The 23,796-nt window shown below is 56.3% G+C and overlaps 11 protein-coding genes across 11 annotated transcripts; 4 read left to right on the forward strand and 7 right to left on the reverse strand.

Moving 5' to 3' along the window:
- Positions 1-433: 433 nt before the first annotated feature.
- On the forward strand, positions 434-1,882 carry MFIFM68171_01842 (PPM-type phosphatase domain-containing protein; the record flags this gene model as incomplete). The annotated part of the gene is made up of 1 exon (XM_071057264.1): positions 434-1,882. The coding sequence occupies one exon, from the start codon at positions 434-436 to the stop codon at positions 1,880-1,882; it is 1,449 nt and encodes a 482-aa protein (XP_070913365.1).
- A 1,223-nt stretch (positions 1,883-3,105) lies between these two features.
- MFIFM68171_01843 (ER membrane protein complex subunit 1) lies at positions 3,106-6,124 on the reverse strand (the record flags this gene model as incomplete). The annotated part of the gene is made up of 2 exons (XM_071057265.1): positions 3,106-3,150; positions 3,212-6,124. The coding sequence occupies 2 exons, from the start codon at positions 6,122-6,124 to the stop codon at positions 3,106-3,108; spliced, it is 2,958 nt and encodes a 985-aa protein (XP_070913366.1).
- Positions 6,125-6,933: 809 nt separating this feature from the next.
- Positions 6,934-8,596, reverse strand: MFIFM68171_01844 (CCR4-NOT transcription complex subunit 6-like-B; the record flags this gene model as incomplete). The annotated part of the gene is made up of 2 exons (XM_071057266.1): positions 6,934-7,996; positions 8,052-8,596. The coding sequence occupies 2 exons, from the start codon at positions 8,594-8,596 to the stop codon at positions 6,934-6,936; spliced, it is 1,608 nt and encodes a 535-aa protein (XP_070913367.1).
- Positions 8,597-9,167: 571 nt separating this feature from the next.
- On the reverse strand, positions 9,168-10,759 carry MFIFM68171_01845 (F-box domain containing protein; the record flags this gene model as incomplete). Its single annotated transcript, XM_071057267.1, has 3 exons — positions 9,168-9,493; positions 9,557-9,700; positions 9,742-10,759. 3 exons carry the CDS (start codon positions 10,757-10,759, stop codon positions 9,168-9,170), a joined length of 1,488 nt encoding a protein of 495 aa, XP_070913368.1.
- On the forward strand, positions 9,268-9,501 carry MFIFM68171_01846 (uncharacterized protein; the record flags this gene model as incomplete). The annotated part of the gene is made up of 1 exon (XM_071057268.1): positions 9,268-9,501. One exon carries the CDS (start codon positions 9,268-9,270, stop codon positions 9,499-9,501), a length of 234 nt encoding a protein of 77 aa, XP_070913369.1.
- A 995-nt stretch (positions 10,760-11,754) lies between the features above and the next one.
- MFIFM68171_01847 (uncharacterized protein) lies at positions 11,755-13,006 on the reverse strand (the record flags this gene model as incomplete). The annotated part of the gene is made up of 2 exons (XM_071057269.1): positions 11,755-12,845; positions 12,994-13,006. 2 exons carry the CDS (start codon positions 13,004-13,006, stop codon positions 11,755-11,757), a joined length of 1,104 nt encoding a protein of 367 aa, XP_070913370.1.
- A 1,239-nt stretch (positions 13,007-14,245) lies between these two features.
- MFIFM68171_01848 (aspartate--tRNA ligase) lies at positions 14,246-16,110 on the reverse strand (the record flags this gene model as incomplete). Its single annotated transcript, XM_071057270.1, has 3 exons — positions 14,246-14,869; positions 14,929-15,098; positions 15,156-16,110. 3 exons carry the CDS (start codon positions 16,108-16,110, stop codon positions 14,246-14,248), a joined length of 1,749 nt encoding a protein of 582 aa, XP_070913371.1.
- Positions 16,111-16,504: 394 nt separating this feature from the next.
- Positions 16,505-18,233, forward strand: MFIFM68171_01849 (V-snare; the record flags this gene model as incomplete). The annotated part of the gene is made up of 2 exons (XM_071057271.1): positions 16,505-16,752; positions 16,883-18,233. The coding sequence occupies 2 exons, from the start codon at positions 16,505-16,507 to the stop codon at positions 18,231-18,233; spliced, it is 1,599 nt and encodes a 532-aa protein (XP_070913372.1).
- A 442-nt stretch (positions 18,234-18,675) lies between these two features.
- On the reverse strand, positions 18,676-19,575 carry MFIFM68171_01850 (S-phase delaying protein 1; the record flags this gene model as incomplete). The annotated part of the gene is made up of 1 exon (XM_071057272.1): positions 18,676-19,575. The coding sequence occupies one exon, from the start codon at positions 19,573-19,575 to the stop codon at positions 18,676-18,678; it is 900 nt and encodes a 299-aa protein (XP_070913373.1).
- Positions 19,576-21,041: 1,466 nt separating this feature from the next.
- On the reverse strand, positions 21,042-21,608 carry rps27 (40S ribosomal protein eS27; the record flags this gene model as incomplete). Its single annotated transcript, XM_071057273.1, has 3 exons — positions 21,042-21,224; positions 21,298-21,360; positions 21,606-21,608. 3 exons carry the CDS (start codon positions 21,606-21,608, stop codon positions 21,042-21,044), a joined length of 249 nt encoding a protein of 82 aa, XP_070913374.1.
- Positions 21,609-22,156: 548 nt separating this feature from the next.
- On the forward strand, positions 22,157-23,013 carry PLP2 (Proteolipid protein 2; the record flags this gene model as incomplete). The annotated part of the gene is made up of 2 exons (XM_071057274.1): positions 22,157-22,221; positions 22,296-23,013. The coding sequence occupies 2 exons, from the start codon at positions 22,157-22,159 to the stop codon at positions 23,011-23,013; spliced, it is 783 nt and encodes a 260-aa protein (XP_070913375.1).
- Positions 23,014-23,796: the final 783 nt, after the last annotated feature.

Consider the following 23,796-nt stretch of genomic DNA (forward strand, 5'->3'; position numbering starts at 1 on the left):
GTCAGCGAAGAGCCTGGTGATGTTGGCGTAACCGTTTTGGAATCCTCATTTCGGCGGCCACGTGCGTCCGGGTAGGTGAAGGCCCAAAACATAGACTTGAGGCTGGTGATCGACTTACTAATGCTGCCTCCGAGTTAGCATTTGTACTACTGGCTTCATTCTCCACATAGCAGCGGCCGCCGGATCTTGCCCCTGTTCACATCTATCTTAACAGTGAAAATCCGTCAACGGTAACGAGACTATACCGGAGACCAATGGCCACGTGCTGTACTCCCTGGGCGTTGTCGCTCAGGAGGCATGGGCTGAGCGCATTAGTCAGCCAGGGGACCCTGCCAAAACCTCAAGGGCGGTTCACCGGCTTTTGAGCTGACTGTCACAATCTCGGCGTCGAAACATCACTCGATTTTGTCTCTACTAATCTAGAATTGAAACGATGCTGTCGTCGCGTATAGCTCGAACGCGTCTTGGTCGGGGCATCGCAAGGCCCATCTTACAGACGCGAGCCAGGAATTTCCAATCCACCAGAGCATCGTCTTCGACTCAGCCTGGCAACAAGACGATCCGCTACATTGCGATTGCCGGCGCAGCTATTGCACCAGGCCTCTGGTGGTTTGTAACCAACCGCGGCGGAGCAACAAGCCTAGAAGGTCCGCCAACTGGGCATCTAGCCGTTGAACCTGGGCCCTCCAAAGACGAAGTCTCACATATTATCTCGCGAGACGCATACTCCCTTTCGGTCAAAAACGTCGCTGGCGTGTCCAGATATGATGGCGCACAATTGGCATCCAATAGCCCGTGCGAGGATCGGTTCATGCATGGCAAATTCCCCTCGCCGCGGGACGATGGTAGCCAGTGGATGGCCTGGGCGGTTTTCGACGGGCACGCGGGCTGGCAGACTGCAGACCTGCTGGAGAAGCAGTTACTCCCATTCGTCCGGCACAGCTTGAACCAAGTCAAGCCGGCCATAAAAGAGGAATCTACGGCTGTGGAAGCGGTAGAGGGCGCTATTAAGAGAGCATTTGTGAGCCTCGACGACTCTATCATCAACACGGCTTCCGATACATCTCAGAACGGGGAACCCTTACAAGATAAGGTAAAGAAACTGATTCCTGCTTATGCTGGATCATGCGCTTTGCTATCAGTATACGACCCTGCTACAAGCATATTGTATGTGGCGTGTACCGGAGATTCGAGGGCAGTTTTAGGACGGAAGGGATCAGACGGCAAATGGGAGGCAATACCGCTATCAGTGGATCAGACCGGAAACAACGAGGAAGAAATTGCTAGGCTTGAACGGGAGCACCCTGGTGAAGAAAACATCGTCAAAGACGGCCGAGTGCTGGGGCTTATGGTCTCTCGAGCCTTCGGGGACGGTCGATGGAAGTGGCCACTGGAGTTACAGCATGATCTGAGGCGGAGATTTTACGCTCCATCACCATTGACGCCAAGGTACGACGTCCGGACGCCGCCGTATCTGACTGCTGAGCCGGTTGTCACAGCTACGAAGATTGACCCCAAAACTTCGTTCTTGATCATGGCAACGGACGGTATGTGGGATACCCTCTCCAACCGTCAGGCGGTCGATCTGGTAGCGAAATGGCTGGAACCAGCTGCAGTCGGGAAGGTAGACAACAAACCGGAATCGGCGAACGCAGCATTCAACTTTGGTCAATTTCGAAAAGGGGTGGACTGGAGATTTGTAGAGGGGAGAACAACGGTCCAGGATGACAACGCCGCCGTGCACCTAATGCGCAACGCCCTCGGCGGGAATCACCACGAGCTAATAGCGGGCCGGCTGGCCTTCGACTCTCCATTCTCTCGCCATCTACGGGATGATATTACAGTGCAGGTGGTGTTCTTTGCCGGTAACGGCAATGACTAATGGCGTGTAGTAGAGTCAGTGGGATTAGTTTCAATCTAGCAGCTTGAATACTCGAGAGTCCAATAGACTAATAGACCGTCATAGCTCTCTCACGTCGATTTCAAACCGCCCAAAATTATCTCCTTTGTCGCGATCATACCCATCGGTAAACCTTGCCCATACGATCAATCAATGCTTCTCTGTACCGTCACCCTTATGAGGACCGCTAACCGAAGGGCCGGAGTTAGCCAAGTAACAAAGCGTGATAGAAGAGACTAGTTGACACCTACATTGGTGGAGCATCCGGTGGAGGTAAAGGCGCCGGATCTAGCGGGGCATCCGGCAGAGACAAAGGGGGCGGTGATCCGTTGCCAATTGATATGCTCATGCTATTCAAGCGATTAGTGTTACCTTGGACATGCTGTGTCAAGAAACGTACACAGGTAGCGGCGCTAAATATATACTAGTTGGTGAATTTGAATGCACTTTCGAAGGAACAGAGAGGAGTGAAGCAACAAATTGAGGCGGCACTTGGCCCGCGGCCAATTATACGGCATGTTGGGTTTTCAAAAACCGCGCATGCATGACGATGTGTCGCAATCTGAAAGGGTTTAGCGCTGCCAAGAGTTAGAGCGCAGTTAGCCGCAGGAGATCTCTTGTATATATACCGCTCAAAGTCTCCCACATATTGGGATCAGGACAAGGCATACTTTTTCTTTCTTTTGTACTTCCAACACTCTATTCCTAAGCGCCCTTTTCGCTCCCTGCAGTATGACACGATGACTTGTTGAGGGAAGGTCGAGTCTTTGATATAAATCTCTGACGTCTATATCTAGAGCATTTCGGATGGTCTGCACGAGACACCCCCAGAGACAAGCGCCAAGATAAGGGATACATCTGCCCCTGTTTACCTTTCGGTAGTTCTTTTATGCCTTCAGCTGTCGAGTTCGAGAAAAGGTCTACTTCTACTGCCTCGCTGCATAGTTTCCCAGTATTCGAAGGCAACGGAAGAGTAATTGCCCAACTCGTAGGGACGAGCCCCGAGGCTGAGCAAAACACGTCCGCCAGAACTGTTTGGAGGGTGTTGATTTTAGCATTAGTTATGGCGCCCGCGGCCTCCACGAGGCTAAGACTGGTAATGAACGTCTCAGGCACCCATCTCAGTCCTCAGAGCGTTGCATTCCATGTGTTCGTCATTCCATGCGTAATCTATACCTCATGCTTTTACAAATACACGTTCCCTTCTACATAGGCGCCTCCCACCTCATATTAGTTTGTTTCCTCTTGACCTACACAACAGTTAGCAAACCTTAGTCCACATTTCAATTTCACACCAAACAAAGCACTTACCACCGGGGCGAGCATAGACACGCCCGCCAACAGCGCCAGCACCGTCCCCACAAGCGTGACCTTGTTAAACCCCTTGCCCAGTATATCGAACAAGAAGCTCGGCGCAACCCTCGTCCCAAAGACATCTATGCCGTATGCAAACACGAGACTGGTGCTCTCCACTACGGCCGGCGATGTGATGATCTTCTCGACGCCCAGCACGTCCCTCTCGTGCGTAATCACGCTCTTGGGGTCGATCTCGATCGCAGGGTGATACTTGATTAGCCCCTCCTCGACCTCGGCGGGGGTAGGATCCCGGCCGGCCGGCCGCCTCGGCTCGAGCACCATCCTTGGAATACCAGCGATGCCGTGCGTTTCGGGCAGGTAGGCCAGGACCTGCCGTGAGCTGATGCCCTGCCTCGTCTGGGTGACTTGCAGCGCTGAGATGGGCGCGCTCAGGACGTATGACTGGGAAACGACGGACGGGAGGACGACGCCTGTGGGCACGTCGATGGGGTCGAGCGAGGAGAAGGTGGCGGCGTCGCCGAGCGGGCCTCGGTCGTTGGGTTCCTCGCTCTCATAGAGGTCTGAGACAACAATCTGGTAGCCCTTGAGCGTCTGGGCTGAGTTCTCGCGCAGCGTGTACTGCCCGAAGAAGGAGCAGACGAACCAGTTCTCGGCCATGGCGCACTCGATGGGCTTACTGGTGTCAACGCCGTCGTACTTCGACGAGGAGAGGATATGCCCGGACACCGTGTCCAGCAGGTAGACGGTGAGCGCGCGGGCGGTATCGTCGACGGCGGCGAGGACGAGGGTGTTTGGATTGAGGTACTTGTACTTGACCCCCCGGTCGCCAAGGACACGACCGATGGAAGCGACAACGTCGTGCGGGGGCCTTGTCGCGATGCTTACTACCCTCTGATTTTGCGGCAGGGAGAAAGCCCATGAGGTAACTTCGTACGAGCTGGTGCCGTTTGCGATGAAGATCACTCCCTTGAGTTCTCCTTCTGCCGAGCGTGTGACAACCGTCTGCGAGGGGGTTTGAGCTGCGGGAAGATCACCGATCTTTCCATCCCGGCCAATGCGGATGAGCTGTTGGCCTGATGGAGTGTCAACGAGAGCGGTGCTCTGCGTCGTCGCCTCCGAACTCGGGGCGTTCGACTCGACAATGTCGCCAGTATCTGTCTTCAAGACGACAAGGTCGTTGTTAGAACCAATGATTGTGACTTGACCAGTTGATTCATCGGCCCGGATTCCCTTGACGTCCCACTTCCTACCCTTTGGGATTTCGAATGCCCTTTTACGCCACAGAATGTTGCCGTTGTTGCCGGCATCGAGACAGTAGAGCATTCCACGCTTGGTGGCCAGAACCACCAACTTGCGGAAACCGAAGCTGTCCCGGACAAGCTTGCCGGTATTGGAGGGCACGTCTGTCCCCAGGATACTGCTCATGACTCTCCAAGGGACACTGTTGAGGTATGCCGGGAGATATTGGAGGTCGTTGATGTGGCGCCTGACGCGGTGGACATAGGCCGCAAGAGGGTTACTGTGAGCCTCCTGTTCGAGTGACTTGGCTAGTGCCTCGCTCTCAGGGATCTCAGCGAAAGTCGCAGCGACGCCTCCGGACATTCCCTCAGGGCGAGACCAGATAAAGCCGCCATTGCGGACTAGCACCCAATCATCCTGGTCTGTCACGGCCGCGGCGCGGACCGCGTAGCTTTCGTCCGAGCCAGCTTTCTTGATAACTTCGGACACACCATGGATGGCAACGTCGCCGGTCGTGAGGGGCCAACGGCCGAGCACGCCGTGGGACTGCGAGGACAACAAAATCACCTCGTCCTTGGTGATGCGGGTGAAGTAGACGTTGGCGCCGCTCGAGCTCGTCGAGAAAGAGCCCGGGCCGGGGAGGAGGGGGAGGCTGTAGGCCTTCGAGATGGTGTTCGTCTTGAGATCGATGTGGTAGACATCTCCCTTGTGCCCTGCCGCTGTCTTGCTGTGCACCAAAAAGTGCGGCTGCGACTGAACGAGATGAGGCGCATGGATCTCCACCGCAACCGTCTCCGGCGGCAAAGGGAACTCCTGCCGGTTCTTGGTCCCGAGCACATTAACCCTCAGCACCTGTTTCGCATCGTCCGTCCAGGCGACAATCGGCGCGGCCGAGTTCGCCCCGACAAACATGACGTCCTCCTTGCCGTGCACATCCGCCTTCGCGCCCAGCACCATCTCATCCAACCTCTTCCCGGTAAGCGTATCCAAGACGGACACCTTGAGGTTATACGCGCCCGGCGCGCCCTTCAAGCTGACGACGAAGACCTTCTCGACGTTGGTGCTGACCTGGAGGGGCACATCCCTCGTCACCGCCCTGAACTCCCACACCACCGCGCCATCCTCGGGGTTCAGCCTCCTCAGCACCGTCGCCCCCTCCGACCCATCCTCCTCGAACAGGACCAGCACATCCTTCCTCCTCCCCCCGTCCTGCTCCGTCATCTCCATCACCTCCAGATCCCTCACCACCCCGCCCACCCCAACCCAGAACTTATTCCGCCCGCTCACCGCGTCCCACGCATGCACCGCCCTGCCCAGGGCGCTGACCACCCACCCCTCGCCCTCGCCGGCCCGCGCGAAGGAGCCCGCGCCTCCGTGCGTCGAGACCAGGGGATCCCTTACGTCTTGCCGCCACACCACCTCCCCGCTGCCGGGGTTCACGGCGCCCAGGACGCCGACATCGCTGAGCGTGTAGAGCAGGCTGGCGCGGTCGTCGCGGCGGGGGCGGTGGAAGAAGGTGGTCTCGCGCTGGGGCAGGCCGAGGAGGGCGCGGTGGTAGTCGATGTGGCCGACCTCGTCGCGGAAGACGGCGGCGGCGGGGGCCGGGAGGAGGGAGAGCGTGGCGAGAGCGGGGAGGAGGAGAAGGTTTGGGAGGCGGAGGAGGTGCATTGTGACGCGCTGGGGAGGATGGGGATGGGTCGGACGTACGGGACTGGCTATTTTCGTTTCCTTTTTGTTCGGTGCGCGAGCCAGACGCGCTGGGCGGAGATGTGTAGGGTGGCTGGCTGGCTAATCGGAACGCAGGGGTGGATTAATTATCTCTCCATTAGCTGTGATTGAATCTGATATGGGTCGGGACTCCGTCGTAGTAATCGCCCTGTGTAGCGGACGTCGAGATTTCCGTCGCTGGGAGTGGGAGCTCGAGCTCGGGTAGCTCTTGTCTAGCGGGCTTGCAGTTCGGAAAGAACGCTGAGGTTGAAACAAGCCCTGTCTGTGCACCTGTACAGTACCCCCTGCCCGTCCCAGCCTTGGCCCTCTGCCAAGACCTAATTGGTGATGTCAGTGGTTGAACGATATCGAAGCATCAATTTGATCCTCTAGGGATAGGAGCATCTAGCAATGCGACTAACTGTGTGCTTGTCTGTGTTGGAACTCAGCCAGTAGCCCGCTACCAAGTCCATATTCGCTCACAGCACTCCCCATGAAACCCCCTCAGGACAGAGAGTAAAGGGTTGCCCCGAGTTATGTACAGTACAAGTATTTGTGTATATCAATGCAACTATGGAGTCCGAAGATGCAGCAAATAGCCCGTAATGTTGTTCGAACAACGCCGGGAGCCGACGCCCGCACAATCCTCCTCAGCCGCTAATCCAACGTCCATGGAAAGTATTATTATCTTGCTGTCCTCCGCTTTGGGTATCAAAACCAAGTTTCTGCCTTCCCCTTCTGAAACAATTTGCGGCGTTGACACACTACCCTCAGAATGATGCAGCCCGTCCTCGGTCAGACGAATCTGAGTCGTCCCCGCCCTCCACGGGCGCGTCCACTGCCCTCACCGGCACACATTGCCAAGAGCAACCGACTCTCATAAAAGGCACCGGTCCCTCGCTCTCGCCCACCAGGCCCATGAACCTGCTAATTTTATCCGCCCCGCGGCCCGTCACTTTCGTCAACCCAATCTGCCGAAACTCAATCCAGCGCGCCAGCGGCACCAACATCTCCCTTCCGCAAACCGAGCAGTTGATGCCGCCGCTGCGGTGAATCTCCATGGCACCCTCGACTGCAGGGGCTAGATGCGCCGGCATGCCCTCCTCCCTGAGCAACGAGGCGATCTTATCCGCTTGGCCCGCTAAGACGCCGGCACGGATTGCGAGCTCGAATAAGGACTTGGCGCCCTTCGCGACGACCTCGTTACTGCGCGGCTTGACACCTTTGGGCACCGCGAGTTCACGGAACGGTTCCAGCTCGAGCGCGGCGCGAGGCGAGCTCTCGAGCGGTGGAAACGTAAAGCTGGATTGCGCGTTATAGGTGTCGTCGACAAATTGGACTGGAGTCCGTGACTTGAGCTTCGTGGTCAGGCCTGTCCAACTGGTTTCAACTCCGATCCCCGGCCGGGAAACAAAGGTACGCCTCTCGTACTCCGCGTCGCCCCAGTTGTCTTGGGGGGATCTCCCGGGAACCCAAAAGAGATTCGGCTGGAACTGCAGCTCAGAGAGCTTGCTGCCTTCTTGGAGGAGTTCCAGGAGCTCGCCCGGGAGGAAACGGAGCTGGTTCTGGGCAATATTGAGTGCGACGAGATTTTTGAGCTTTGCAATACCTGGCGGAATAGTGACAAGACGGTTGCCCCGCAGGCTGAGCACCGTCAGGTGTTCAATGTTGAGTAGAGCAACGGGGAACGTCCTGAGACGATTGAGGAACAGAAAAACCTTGATTTCCGGGTCCCTCTGTTCAAAGGCCACATCCTTCGTCACGTTGGGAATCGGAGAGATGGCGGATATCGGCTCAAGAACGCTGTCAGATACGGTCTCCAGCTGTAAATCACTGGAACCGGTTAGGTGGAAGCTTGGCAACTCCGACTCTGACAGCCATAACTCACCTTAGATCAACCTGTTCGTCACCGTTATCGACGCAGTGCAGAATCAGATCTTGTGCGGCATTCTCAGCCGGCGATAGACGCAAACGGGCAGGGGATGGCGGCACTGGAGCTTGGGCCGGGGACGGCGGAAGCAGGGGCAGCCTTGGGGGCACGGGATCCAGATCGACACAATCATCGGTGTCAGTCAACCCTCCGTCCGTGCCCATCCAGACACCACTGTCGAGCTGTCTTCTAAACTCTCGCTTTTGGGGTTGCTCAGGAGGCCGATTCCGGCGTGGTGGGGGGTAGGTCGGACGCGTCTCGTCGCCTACAGCCGAATCCGACGATGCCGGTTGCTGGTCAAACCAAGCGCCCACATATCTCCTCTTACGACGCCCGTGGCCCTGATAGTTGTCCAACGCCGGATCATCGTCACTAGAGAAAAACGCGGGGTCACTAGATGTCGACAGGTCTGGAGACGGGACCTCGGTGTCTCTAGCACGCTTGGGTCTGTTGCCAAAGGGCAAAGCAGGCGGTAGACGTGGCAATGTGGGCTCCTCAGCCATTGTCTGCAGTCTGGTTATTGGAACGAGAGTAGCAATGTTTGATAACCGTTTGCACCTCGAAAGTCACGATGCGGGGGCTCAAGGAACAAGCAGAAACAACACCGTGCTTGGACCGAGATGCAATCCCCGCACCCAGAGGGAGATAAAAAAGAAAAAATAATTGCTAGAGTACGAGATGATGCAATATGCCTGAAGCAGAGGGGAAAAGAGGGGAAATTGTTAAATCTCTCGCAAACACGCCGAAGTCGCGTCGGTCGCGTCACTTGTCAACATTGACCCCACTCTGCTCAGCCGAGGTGCTAGCGCAAAGAGTACCGGCCAACCGGAATGCTGCCCTACAGCACTCTGGTCCCGGGGCTTTGGTGCCGGACCCAACGGTCCCACAACCCCAGAGGAGCGGCAAGTCTGGTAACGATTCCACAGCGAGAAACGCAGAGCCCGGATTGGCTGAGACAGGATATGGATTGGACGTGATCCAACTCTTTCTTCTCTCGGCTTTCGTGCTCAACAGAGATGGCGCCTCCGACCAACCATGAGCTGAATGCCAAGCGGGAGGAATATTGCATTAGCATTACGCCTGAAAGAAAGTACTATCGATGCGGCAACATAGACATGGAAGGACGAGATTGGGATGGTGTATCGAGAAGTCGTCACCACCGGGGCCCGGCGTCATGGCCACCTTGCTGAACAGCTCGCCCGAGCGCGCGCGGAACTCGAACTCGGCGCTGGTGTACTCGCCCTCCATGACGGCGTGTGCCAAGGCGGATGAGCCTGGCGGCGGTGGAGTCAAGACGGAAAACCAGCTCTCGCGCCGCACGCCGCCAAACTCGACAAGGTCGAAAGTCGAGAACGGCACCGTCGACTTGCCAAAGACGGACAGCGAGAAGGCGTCTTTAGCTGGTTGACCAGACTAATAAACCGGACCAGAACGTCCTCCGTGCATTTGATACCAGTGGTTACAGACGGTCTCACGCCAATCGGGGCCGTATTCGCTCTCCCAGATGCCCGCAATCTCTCTGGCCACTTCGTCGCTTAGATCGCTCCACCCCACCTCATGGATCTCGTCTCGGTGTCTCGCGAGCATTGTAATGTCGAAGCAGTGCCCTGCCCATACCCCCTCGAGATATTGGTCGTATCGCTCATACTGACAGATGAGGATGTGGACCAGCATATGCGTGACATGACGAGTTCACCAAAGCCTAAGACACTAATGCTGGGCCCGTGGAGAAATTCTGGTTTCAGGGCAATGGCTTCCGAGCGGACGAATTGCTTCATCGTCAAGTTTCGAAGAATCCACTGCTGGTCTGGGGGGAAGTAGGTCTCCTCTCGGACCAATATCTCCGAACATATACAAGTAAATGCGGGATCCTCGGATATACGCAACGAGGAGAAGCGGCCAACTAAAGCCAACGAATGGCCCCGTAGAAAAACTTCTTCCTCAGTAGAAACGCTGGGGAAGGTAAAGTGGTGAAGCGTGAACGGCACATTAGTCTCTGCCATATCGTCGTCGTCATCATAGTCCCAGTCATACAGTATGTCGCGTGTCTTTTGACGTAATACGTCTAGCTCTTCGGCCGAAAACAGGCCGGGAGGATAGTCGTCCGGCTTGACATCTTCTCCTACACAGACAATATTCTCGTGAGCCCATCGTCCGAGGAACGACGCGTAATAGTCGTGCATGCGTCCCCGGCCGATGGCCCAGAAGTACCGATTCGCGAGACCGAGGCAAATGATGTCTTCGATGCGTTCGATAAAAGTAAAGATGAGTCGATGCAGTTCAGGGGAGAGCTTAGAAAAGGTGATGGAGTGGTCGATGACGGAGTGGTCGGTGCCGGCCCTGTTATCGTCGTCTTTGGTTTTTGCCTGCTTGCGGCGTTGTGAGGAGCCGGTAATCATTTCGTCGTCGGCTTTACGCTTCGCGCGCTCCTCTGTCCGGATATCCTTGGCCGAGTCATGGGCGGCCATTTGGGTAGTACAGCGGCCATTTCGGGTCTGTGTCGGTATAGATGAGGCTATCTCTGGGGGATTCTGCGGCCGCATAGGGACAGCGAGGAGGCGTACGAGCACCCTGGCTGACCCATCAAAAAGCATTTCTCCAAGCTTGCCTTCCCAACCCAACGTCATCTTCGCTCGAGGAGCCACAAGTTTAAATGTTTGCCCCATCTTGCAAGCTCGTCCTCGTGGGCCGAATCACGAATGTAGGAGAGGGCCTCACGGGGCACTGGGATAGTAGACAGCGGGGAGTGGCAGACTGTGGTACAGTAATCTTTGGCGATGGAAAATCTGCGATAGTTGATTAGTGTCTCCGTCCCATTGACGGCCTCCATAGGCATGTGATCTCTCGTATCAGACTGGCGCTGACGCGATGCTTACGCGTTTACAACAGATCGTGGTAAAATTCCGCGACATGACAGGCGTTGGCGTGCCATTTGCAGCCACTGGTCACAGGCCCCCACTTCTCGACTCCTCGTAACCTGTTGACCCAAGGTATCCATGATTGATAATAGGGAGTGAAATTCTTCTCCGTGGCTCTGATGAAGTCCACTTCGTGGGAACCTTGTCCCTTCTTCTCCTCTGCCAACACGTCCGTGCTGATGTAATTCCACGGGTCGAACTCCTCGACAGCTCTCCTCTCCTCTGGTCCATTGCAATGGATACATATCCAGAACAACACCCAAAAGAATGACTCGAGATCATGCGTGTACGAGTGCTGCTGGCCGAGAAGCGCCCCGATGGCCATGAACGCTCTCGTACCGGTCTTTCCTTTTGGCTCCCGACACACTACCTCGATCCCCTTTGATGAAGAGATCCAGGTCAATCCGAAACAAAGGCCTAGTGAGATTATTCGTATCCTCCTGGATCAAGAGGTTCTTGACGGAGATTTCTCTGTGGAGGATGCCGGCCCTGTATAAGGATTCATGCCCTTAGATACAGCCGCTGAGCGCAGCAAGCAGAGACGTTCGGGAGCTGGGTATAGATTGGGCTTCTATAGTCGCGAAGAATCACTCGCCGATGTACCGGATTGGATAGATCGCCGCCGGCTTTTACTAGAGATGCTGAACAAGGTCGCTTGCTAATAAAAAGGCCATATCAGCCTGGCCTCCGGAAATGTCCTCGTTGTGACCCACCTCCTCCACAAACCTTCCCTTCGAACAGATTTATTGTGTAGACATGGAGGCAGACACCCTGTCAGCCAACTCAACAAGCTGCAGCTCGTCTTCTTCGTCCAGATCATCCACGACCGTATCAGCCAGCCGGATAAGCTCCATTTCGTCCTCAGAGTCGAAGTCAGTGAACTCGTCCTCCTCGGCAGCCCGCGCGTCTTTCCTTATCCTCCCCGACACCATCGGCAATGCTGTTGTGATTCCCTTCTTCGGTCCGTTCGCTTTCGGCACAACCGCCACAAGGGTCAACTCCTCCCCTTCGTCCTCTCCGTCCTCCGTCAAATCAATGACTTCAGCCCCCCTCCGCCTCTTCATCATCTCAATCGCCTCCACGGCCGCAGAGGTAGCCGCAGCCGCAGCCTCCTGCAGCTCATCCTGCGGCCTCCACGCCGTCTCCCCTTTCCCCTCCTTTTTCTTGTCCGGTTCTCTAACCGCGCCGCCCTCCACACTCCCTTCTTCCCGACCACCCCCCACAATCCCAGCCGGAATCATCTCCAAATACCCACACCCCCCGCCCTTCTCCTCCCCGCCTTTCCCCTTCCCACTCCTCCCGACAGCACCCTCGCAAACCAGAACCCTCTCCATCCAACGGAACGTATCCCTCGCGCGCTCCACCAACTGTCCCTTCCCGCACGCAGAGCACGTCTTCTTCCCCTTCCTCGCTCTCCTTCCCGCCCTGGACTTCGAGGCACTCTCCTCTTCCGGCCGAGGCTCGAGATCATAGAGCGGATCGGCGTCGAGCAGCTCCCAGTAGGTGCACCCGCCGTCACGTTCCCGTCGTATCCGTTCCCCGTATCCTTTATTTCCGTCTTCCTTGGGAGGAGGAGGGGGATGCGGCACGATCCGGTTGGAGCACACGAACCGCCACTTGCCCGGGAAGGGGGAGGTCCCCGAGGGATGGAAGCGGGAGCGGACGCGGCGGCCGGTGCCGCATCTGGGACAGGGCCCGTATTTGGGGGTTCTGCTGCCCTTCGGGGTGCTGGGTGGTTGCCGGGGGTTACTATTAGGTAGCTTTGCTTTCTGGGCGCTGCTGTTCTTGTTGTTCTCCGGGGTGGCGGGGATTGGGGGGGGTTTGGCGATTCGGCCTGTTAGGACGCTTTGCGTCAACTTCTTATGTGGAGTTGACGAGGGTCTTGATGGGATGGAGGGTGCTGCTGTAGCCAGTTTAGTCGGTGCTACTGGTTTATTTCCCAGTGGAAAGTCGAAAGGAGGAGGGAGGGCGAGGGGACTGACTTTGGGATGCCATTTTCGGTTCAGATTCGCAGCAAGCAATTGCGGTCGCCTCTCCGAGATTGTAAGGTGAGTGCTCCGAAAGAAGGAAGGAAACGGAAGGAAACGGAAGAAGGAAAGATATTGGCAGCTGAGATTACTTGGGTAATAGCCGTGGTGATTCCAATTGCCGTCGACTACGACGATTGTGGCTTTGAAAGTGGAAAATTGTAAGCGGGGAAATTGTCTCGATGCTTTGGTATTGGTATACTTTATTCATATGCGCGAGATGAGTTGAGGAGTAGGTGACGGTGGTGAGAAATGGTACGCAGCCCGACTGGTCGAGCAGGAGTTGGAAAGAAGCCGGCGGTCTGGCGAGGAAGATGAAAAAGAAGCACTCGATATGCGCGCCTCGAGGCCTCTGTTGCTCCATTTTAGGAGCGGCAGAAAGTGGCACCTTTTAATCTTCAAGAATAATAGAAGCGCAATGTATAAGATCATTTTACAGATCAAACTCGCGGGCAATTTCAACCCCCAATGCCCCCATGATTTCAATAGCCGCCGGACTAAGAATCGGGACATTCCAACAACGCTTAAATGGAGATGTAAGGGAGTAACAAGCAGAGAGGATGATTAAACGGAGAGTATTGGTCCATCCCAGACAAAGGAGGTAAACCGACTGGGAGACCCTTGGAGGTTGGTTGTTGCGCGGTAGGGTAAGTGAGGTTGGAGGCGCATTGGCATCCTCTTAGTGTTTGTGAGCACCCCTTGTGGCCGCAAAGCTACCGGGGATTGCGGTTATGAGGTTAGGCTACGGGCCTCTATATTTCATGGTAGCCCTCGTGGCTGCAACATCTCAACTTGGAAGTAGGAAATTCGGTCATGGATGCGGCACCTAACCCAGCCTACTACGAGGTAGTATACTCATTTACTCCTTGAACATACCGATGCCCCGATGGAAGAGTGCGCAACTCATTTTACTCCTCAATTCTGCCACGATTCAAATATAGCGAATTTCAGGGACGTGGCTGAGCTGGTCATAGATGTACACTACATTGGGATCCAACAGTCTCTTGAGAAGAATGATTCAGGTAGGTTACTTGGAATTCCTGTAGACATGGAAACAGTGAGAAGTGGCTGTTACAAACTACAAACCACGCTTGAATGGTGTACATAAAATGTCTATTGGAATACTCTATCTTGCGCGCTCGCAACAACTAGACGTTACCCTAAGACATCGGGACTTCCTGTTCGCCCTTACATCACACATTGCCTTTCAAGGGAGTAGCCTCTTGGGTGTCCGAGGGAAGTACGCCGCCAGGTGGACGCTAGGCAAGTTGAGATACCACGCAACAACGCGGTCCAAACCAATACCGCCGCCACCGTGGGCAGGGACGCCAGCCTGCCTGAACACGTCCACGTACTCCTTGAGACCGGGACTCGTGGGGTCGAGCCCCTTGGTACGGATCCGCTCCTCCAGCTCAACCGGGTCATTGATACGTTGCCCACCGGAGCAGATCTCCTGCCCTCTCATGAATAGGTCGTAGGCGTTGGTAACCTTGCGGTTCGTAGGGTCCTCCTTGGCGTAGAAAGGCCGGGCCGTCTCGGGGAACTTGTCGAGCACATAGAAGTCGGTGTTGTACTTCTTACGGATAAGCGCACCGAGAGCTTTCTCTTGCGGGGTGCTCATATCCTCGTCGTCGCTGACGTTGCGGTACTCCTCCGGGCCTTCTTCCCGGAGCAGCTTCTGGCCTTCAGCAAACGAGAGGCGAACCTCTTTGCCTGGCTCGGGGAGAAGGAAGTCCTCTGAAGGGTAGACGGAGCGGACCAGAGCAATTTCGTCGGCGCAGCGCTCCTTGATGCTCCTAAAAATATGCAGAAGGACTCCTTCGAGCATGTGCTGATAATCGTCAGTTATGATCCAACAATTAGGGGCCGTGGGAGGCCGAGAGTACATACCAAGACCTCACGGTAGTCCTTCTTGATCTCCATTTCCAAATCGAGGCCGGTAAACTCGGTCATGTGTCTCGGCGTGTTCGAGTTCTCTGCTCTGAAAACAGGGCCAATGCTGTATACCCGCTTCCGACCGCCTGCAATCTCCATTTGCTTGTAGAACTGTGGGGATTGCGCTGGCAGATGCGTCAGCGAAATTTCGCAGACAACACTGGTTCAACCGGACAACCTACCCAGGAACGCCTCCTTTTCAAAGTAGGGCAGGCGAAACACGTTGGCACCGCCCTCGGATGCTGCGCCGATGAGGCAAGGCGGCTCGAACTCCTTGAAGCCGTGCGACCTCAGGTATGAGCGGAATAGTTCCTTTACCTCAGCGCGAATATCGGCAATAGCCTGCTGCACCGCAGACCGCTTGTGCATGACAATGTTGTCGAGATGGGTGAGCATAGACGCAGCAGGAGTGCCCGTCGCCTCGCCGGCGGAGGCAATGCTCAGCTTCTCCACACCTTGTTCCACGGGAACTTCCTCGTCGCTAAAGTTGGCAATCGGCCTGTTCGCTGCCGCGAGTGTCATGCCGAGGACAGCGGGCGCTGCGGCATGGATGAAGCATTTGGTGATGTGCAGCTCGTAGTTGGAGACGCGGCAGCTCTTCACCGGCTCGAGGGGCTTCTGCACTGTGCCCTCGACGACGACGAAGCTCTCGGGGTTGATGGAACCCACCCACTTGACCATCGGCCGGCTGACTGGCGTACCCTCGGGGCTGGCAGCGACTACACCCTGGATGGCCCAGTTACCCTCCTCGCGAAGCTCGACGAAGGCCATCTTGGCGCCCTGCATGCGGGCATTCTGGATCCAGGCGCGGAGCTCGACCGTCTTGCCCACATGCTCATCGCCAAGAGTCTTTAGGTTGATCTCGATAGCGTCTGGTGAGAGCTTCGTCTCGTGCGTCTCTTGTCCGTAGTTGTCCTTGGCGAGGTCCTCTGTCTGGGCCGCGGCACTGGATGCGCCAGCGGCAGCAGCTCGCTCGGCAGCGCGGCGCGCTTTCTCGGCCTCTTTCTTAGCCTTAGCCTCGGCCTTCTTAGCCGCCTTCTTAGAGACGGTAGCGCCGTCCTCGCCGCCCTCGGCAGCAGGAGCCTCGGCGGGAGCCTCAGCAGGGGGAGGAACTGGCTTCGTAGACTCTTCAGCCATGTTAGGCGTGCAAGAAGGGCGAATTGGTGGTTGTGGAGGACAAGATTTGAGGATTGGATGCGAATGGTGGCTATATTCCTGGAGACTCAACGGTGGTGTGACTCCTCCTGACTTCGATTTTTACGAGTCACCTCAGATCTCGGCCTGACCGAGCCAGGAGTTGAGGGGCCGTCTCATAATTTTGGCGGGGCATGGAGGGGCAACTGCATCGCCCTATCGCTTATCTCAGGTACTGTACATGTACCATACGTCAGGAGAGACTGGACCCTAACCCTGAGCACCAGGCAGCCGCACGAGCCATGAGACGCCCTGGTTAACTTTGGTTATCAAAGCTTTCCTAAAATGATTCAAAGCTCAAGTTCGACGCGTTGATTCACATCGCTTCTCGGTAAGAATGGGGTCGAAACGGAATTACAACGCCGTTGTTGCGAGCGACAGTGATGAGCCACCATACTCGTCTGGTAAACGGCGTCGTGAGCAACAGAGCACCAAATCAAAACATGCAGAAAACAAACCTGATCCTACCTACGGCCAGCGAGCCGCTTTCCCCGGGCTCAATGACGATGAGGCCGCCCAACAATCTGACGGCGACTTGGAGTTTGAAGAATGTGGAGACGCACTTGCGTATCTCAGATCTGTCCGGTAGGCTCTCCCTTCATCCCTTTCCAACACATCATCCCAAAGTTTGCTAAAACACTCCTCCCATTCCCCAGCTAACCAAGAAAAAGAAGACACAAAATCAGGGTAAGCTAATGGGTAAGTATCTACACAGACAAGAAGCCAGCACCGTCCCCAACGTGCTCGTGGCGCCCAAAGCCGGCCCGCAGCTCCCTCCTCACCTCCAAACCGCAGACGACGACACCGCCATCGATAGAAGCCTCTACGACAACGGAGTAGGCGATTCGCGAGGGTATTACCAAGACGGCGCGTACACCGCGGCACCGGACCCTGACCCGTCCACCACCTCGTCCTCGTCGGAAGCAGAGGAAGGTGAAGAGGAAGAAGGAGGAGGAGGCGAATACCACCCTTCCACCCTCCGCAACCCGTCAAGCAAGCCGGACCTGGTCGCACGCCGCTCGGCCGCGCTCCGAAAAGCCTACTACGCCTCGCTGACGGCGCAATTCCTCCGCCTGCGCGCGCTCCTGCACCGGGCCCCGCCCCCGCACCTCGTCGCCGCCCTGCCGCGCGAGCACGGCACCGAGGTGGGCTCGTTCGGGGCGCGCTCGTGGACCTTCCGCGTGTGGACCCGGCGCATCCGCCACACGGACCCGCTGCCCGTGCAGGTGGCGGCGCTGGACCGGCAGGGCGTGCTGAAGCTGCTGCGCGTCATCCTGGGCGGCAAGTTCATCCGGCGCGGCTGCGAGCTGCGCGAGCGCACCAGCCGCTGGCTCTGGGCCCTGCTCGCGCGCCTGCCCGACCGCGGCGAGATGGACTACAGCGAGGTCGGCTGGGTGCGCGAGCTGGGCAAGCGCGCCGTGCTCATGATGGTCAGCATTGCGCAGATGGCGGCGCTGAGGGAGGAGGTCGGGGAGGGGATTGATGATGGCGGTGGCGGGGATGGTGAAGAGGAAGAGGAAGAGGAGGAGGAGGAGGAGGAAGATGGGGAGTATATCGGTGAGATGGTGGTTGATGATGATGACGGGGAGGGGGAGGGGGTGGGGAGTGGTGGCGCCGCTGGGGAGATTGGATTGACTACCAAAGACGATGAGGCCGGTCCCCATGCAGGTGCCAGCGCAATGTCAAAGCTTGCTGCTGACGTCCCTGCTCCCGATGAGGACGGAGACGGAGAGATGGACATGGATCTCGATGACGGGGAGATTTCCGATGAACTAACTACGACTAAAGGGAATCAAGACATCGAGGCCGACATTGCAGCGGCCAAGGCGCGGCTTCTGGCTCGGCTTGAGGAGTCCGCTGGCGCACAGCAGGACGAGCCCCAGGCGGCGGTTGAGACTGATGCCGATGAGCAAGAGCAGAAGAATGGCGAAGAGCAAACTGCCTTTGATGAAACAAGAGCGTGCGTCAATATGCGAGCGACGCTGAACATGATCTTGACAGTCGCTGGCGAGTTCTACGGGCAGAGGGACCTGCTGGAGTTCCGGGATCCGTTCCCTGCGTTGTGACCAAGACAGCGATTAGATACCCGCTTCTGGTCATGAAATGATGTTCGTGTCACATGTAGGCCAGGTTGTATTCGGTAGAAATATATATTTTGTAATGTTCATTTCGATTGCTCGCGCTACAGATTGTACTTTGTCATAGCCGGGACTGGCGGCGGTTGGCCACCTGGCACTACACCTCCCCAGTAAATAATAAAACACTCATAGACACGCCCTAAAAATGAAAAACGAAAAAGTCACTGCTAGCTTGTTCTTGAACCCGTGGTATAATGCAACTCCCTGCAACCCAACCTGATGATGAACCGGACCGGACCAGACCAGACCATAAACGCCATGTCCAATGATGCCACCGCACAATACAAACTCCCAGACACTCTCGCTTCACCCTTCTAGTTGCTAGAGGTCACCCTCTGCCACTTTCCTGAGGGTCAAAAGGATGTAAGTCTCACTCAATTTCCATATCCCCTCCGAGACGATAGTCCAGAAAACTGGCCTCTTCAAAGTCATTTCCATCCTCGCCCTTCACCACAACCATGACATTCTCCTGCCCAACCAAATCCGTAGTCGCAGCCTTCCTCTGCCTTGTCTTGGGCACCGCCAGCACCCTTGCATTCTCCCATCCCACGGGGGCTAGACTCCTCGGCGATATCTCCCCATCCAGCCAGGCGTCGTGACCGTGGCCGTGACTGTTGAGGCGGAAGGGACCGGCGTGTTGATGCGGCGGCACACTCTCATTCTCCTGCTCCTCCTCTGCGGAAACAAAGAAGCGCTTGCGGTTGGGCGTTGCCGACGTGGGGAGAACAATGTTGAGCCGTCCAGGCGTCACCGCCGAGGAGGTGATGCTGCTTGCTGTGCTGATGGCGGATTCCTGGCTGCTTGTGAGGCTTGGCATGGACATGAGGTAATCATCGTCCTCGTCGACGTTCTCGGAGAAGGGGGCGGTGGTGTGGGCCGGCTGGAAGGCGAGGCCGCCTACTTTGTTGAGGCCGCAGAAGGGCTCGAGCTCGCGCATTGCCGAGGCGAGTGTTGTTGATGAGGGGATGGGCTTGGTTGAGGAGTTATTATGGTGGTTATTGTTGTCTTCAGCCCAGAGCTGAAAGGCGCAGTAGGGATTGCCCGTCTTGTAGCCTTCTGGGATGGCCTTGCGGACTCGCATACCGACGTTCAAAAGGTCGGTTTGAATTTGGGCTGGGAGAACGGGACCGCCGAGGGCGGATGGTTTTGAGGGCGTCGAAGTCGCAGACAAGTCGGTTGAGGAGGATGTCTTGAAGAATGACGTGATTTGACGCTGCGAGGGATCGCTTGCTGCGCCGGCGAATTGGCGCTTAGTGCGAGGACCGGCCATTTGGTCTTGACTATGGGCGCGATGCAGCGGCACTTATGTAGATTGAAGTTCCAGCCTTGACCGGGAAGTGCTGGGGAGAGACGTTGCTTGTAGGGGGATGATGATGGAAGCACAAAGAAGGCTGGGCGCAGTCAGATCAAGGCGCTGAGCCCCCGCGAATAAGGAGACTGCGGGAAGATGGGGGTTGGTGTGGGGGTTCCTTAGGAAATTGGAAAGTCGCGACCGTGTTTTGACGCGTTTAATTGAATTTGGTGGCTGGGGATTGGTTGGTCCTTGCAGCACAGCTACACTAGATTTGTGCAAGACCCCAGTGAATCAAAAATACTGTACCTACGGAGCTACCTGTGTCCAGACCACACCAAGGGGATCATCACGGAGACTTCGGGAAAAGCAGCACTCTGCAGCTGCATCAACCCTTGTCAACTTGTTTCCAATCTAATCGGTTTCGTCGTGAAGGCGGTCCTTTGTCACGATCCTCGTTTACCGAGCGACCGGGACCAGACTCTCGTGAAACAATCGCTCCGTTCTTGTTGCATCCTCCCTGAGCAGCTAGTTGTTGGGGGACCCGGTGATTGGCAAGTTCATGCAGAATAAGCCGCAGTTACACATTTAACAGCATGTCGCGTGAAACACTTCAATTCTCAGATATAACACGGCTTAGATGGCTTGGAATTTGGGTTATCTATAGCTCTGTGGCCGGGGGTTGGCCTACGCTTACTCGGTGCTTTGAAACACATCCAAAAATACGACATTCCTCTCACTCAAAAGTTCCGTATCTTCAAGAGCCGCATCACGAAGGATCCGCAGCCGGATGGATAGCATCTAACCAAGGCATTATTATCAAGGGGGCTGTATTCTCAGGTGCATGAGGGCGCGTAATCTAAAGCTTCATGGGCAATGTCACGGGTTGATTAGCATGCAGCCTTTGGGCGGTCCATCAGAGGCGCCTCAAGTGTCAGACAAGAGTCACCGACGGCAGACTTGGACTCGAATATCATATCATGAAATCTCGTCAAATTCGTCGCGAAGCAGACTGATTCCCCCTTTTTTCCTGCCCGCTGCACCGAGGCCTGGCGATCCTCAGCGATCCACGTCCTCGCGTTTGGTGGTCCGCCACCCGCCCGTGGCCGACCATCAAAACACTTGTGAAAATGCCTATGCCGGTGATCCTCCCATGCAGCAATGAGCTGCCTGTACAGCACAAGACGAGACGACGTCGGGAAAACGCAGATCGAGAGAAAGTCGGAGAAGTCGATAATGCAAGATATCCGGACCCCAAACGCCCTCCCATTTTGCTGTGCGAGGTGATTTTTGGCGAATCCATCTTCTATCCGCAAATGAGATTGATTGACGATCGAGAGTAATGAGTCTAGACGCCCAACTCGAAACAGCCTTGCAGATACCGAGATGATCCCATTACCATGCCATGTATGCCCAAAGAAAGAAAACAGCCACGATCAGACCGTCTACTTCCTCCGGAATGAGCAACCCTCAGTGAGTCTGGCCTTGCCGCCTGTCGGCTGGCAGAGGACCGTCGTGCAGCCCTGGCAGATGACGACGGTCTGGGCGTGGGAGAAAACAGTGGTGATGGTGAAGCAGCCGGGGCACTTGACGTCCATGAAGAAGGAACGGGGAGCAGGCACGAGGGTCTGTAGACTGTCAGCATCGATGGCTGGCGACCGACTTGATATCTGTCAAGCCGGGGCGTTAAGGACTGCATACCTTGAGCTTGTGCTTGCGGGCCTCAGCGGCCGGGCTGGGGTTGAGAAGATCAACGGCGAGAACCTTTCGAATGCAACCGTCAGCACCTTGTCACGCCATCGCTTTCTGTCCTGCCCGTAGGTGTCCCATATCTTGGCCCACAATATTCTCGGTTTTTGTTGTGTTTTGGCCGCTGCGAAAACGCCGGACGTCCTATTCGCGATCCATCCTTCCCTCGGCAATCGCGTGGATGCCAAACCTCCTGACTCGGCAATGGTCCATTCCTACGGGCAGGATCGCGCAAAATCGACATTATTTCGGTGTCTTACCATCTTGACGGACTATGTTGGGTGTCGGGAGGACGAGCAGTTGCTTGATTGATGAAATCTGGATGGATTTTGGCGGCAGACTCGGTGGCTCGTGGATGGTTGCGGAGGGGGTTTTTAGGCGGCCTAGCAGGAACGAAAGTTTGAAGGCAAAATTTCGGTTCTGTGAGGAGCAAATGGCAAATTTGGCTAGCCTCGGAGGCTGCCAGTTAGGGCTCAGTTGCGTGACCAATCAGGGCTCGGTGGCACCGCGTCAAAGCGGGGCCAAGATCCGGCGATGACCAAGACTTCCATGGCGGGGTTGACATGCAAGGGTGGAGCTAGCGAGGTACGTATTCTTTGTGTTCTTCAAGGACGCGAATGCTTCGACGACAGCCACCAGGCAGCAACAATCACGGAACTGAATAGCTTGAAGCTCTGCCACCGTCGGCAACGTGCAATAGGGCGATTCACATCCATAAAGCGGCGAGGATATCCAGTGTTGGCACCCGATTACTTCGCCCATCCGCTCTCCGAACAAACTCTTAAGCAAGCTTGAGCCCCTCACAGTTAGAATGGCAGCACCAACAGACCAGCGGATCGCGGTTCCTATAGACGACCCTAATGCCGACACAGAATGGTCAGGCCGGCTCTGACGTGTTCTTACCTCACCCCCCCTCTAACACAACACTAACCAACCACTTTGCTCGGCAGGAACGACATCCTCCGCAAACATGGCGTCATCCCGGAAAAACCCCCCTCCCCGACTCCGGTAATCGAAGAAGCCATCCTTGAAGCGCGGCGCCTCGCGCACGAGAACAGACTCGAAGGCAAAGACCTCTCGGACCTCTCGGACCTTGAAGACGAAGAGGACGAGGCGTTCCTGGAGCAGTACCGGCAGAAGCGCCTCCGGGAGCTCTCGGCGCTGCAGAAGAAGTCGGTCCACGGCTCGGTCTACCCCATCTCCAAGCCCGAGTACCAGCGCGAGGTGACGGACGCGTCGCAGGACGGGCCCGTGCTCGTGCACCTGACCTCGGCGCAGAGCGGCAACGCCGAGTCGCGCGTGCTGTCGCAGCTCTGGCGGCAGGCGGCGCGCGAGTACGGTGACGTCAAGTTCTGCGAGATGCCCGCCGACAAGGCCATCGAGGGCTACCCGGAGCGCAACTGCCCCACCATCCTGGTCTACGACAAGGGCGACATCGTCAAGCAGGTGGTGACGCTCATGACCATGGGCGGGGTCCGGACGAGCATGCTCGATCTGGACAAGCTGCTGGTGGAGGTGGGCGCCGTCAAGGACAATGACATGCGGGTGCTGAAGAGGAGACGGGAGGCGGAGGATGCCGAGGAGGAGAAGGGGGGTGCGAGCAGGGGCGGGATAAAGAGCAGTTCTGACCGGGCGAAACGCGAGGATGACGACGACGATTGGGATTGAGAGGAGAGAGCGGAGAGCGGATGCGTAGCGGATGTGACTCATTCGGTGTGAGCAACCGACGTGATGTCACGAATTCGGTTTAGAGGGAACCATAGCTGGCCAGCCAGTCAGATCGCTCCCGGAGGGAACGGACTGTATTGGATGGGAGATCTTGCGGAACACTCTGTCCAGTGGCGGCGTGGGCCCAGGCAGCTTGACAGAAGCCTAATGCTCGTTCCCGGACCTGATCTTTCTGATGAGGGCTTGGAAAAGCGGGTTGTGAGGGCAAGGATCCGCCCGTCTGCGGTCGTTGCCACCTCGGGCGCATTTAAGCTGATCTGAGAGGGGCTATGCGACACGCCCAAACTACTAATGGGTATCACTTCGCTTAGTGATCCCCGTGGAATTCCAGTTAGGAGATTCGACATGCTACACACACGAACGAACGATGTTTCTCTCATTGTTCAAATAATTGAGATATGTACACACAGTACTTCTCCAGATATCTCGTGAGGCAGGAATGAACTATCACAATAACGAAGCTAACCGAAAAAGCCCCCCCCGGATCGAATATTACCATGTACATGTCCATATCCCGTGCCATGTTATGCTATGCCATGCCATTAGATGCAAGCCACGAGGAGATAATAGCAGCAGGAACAGAAGAAGAAATCATTACTGCTATATTAGTGTAAGCCGTATCTCTTTGTCTCTAGCAGCTCACCAAAGGGGACGTGAAGGAACTGAAAATGCCTCCCAGAAACACCACCCCGTTGACGTGTCCCATAAACGCTCGAGGTATCC

The sequence above is a fragment of the Madurella fahalii genome, assembly GCF_045866475.1.
Source record: "Madurella fahalii IFM 68171 DNA, scaffold_1, whole genome shotgun sequence".
Taxonomy (NCBI): domain Eukaryota; kingdom Fungi; phylum Ascomycota; class Sordariomycetes; order Sordariales; genus Madurella; species Madurella fahalii.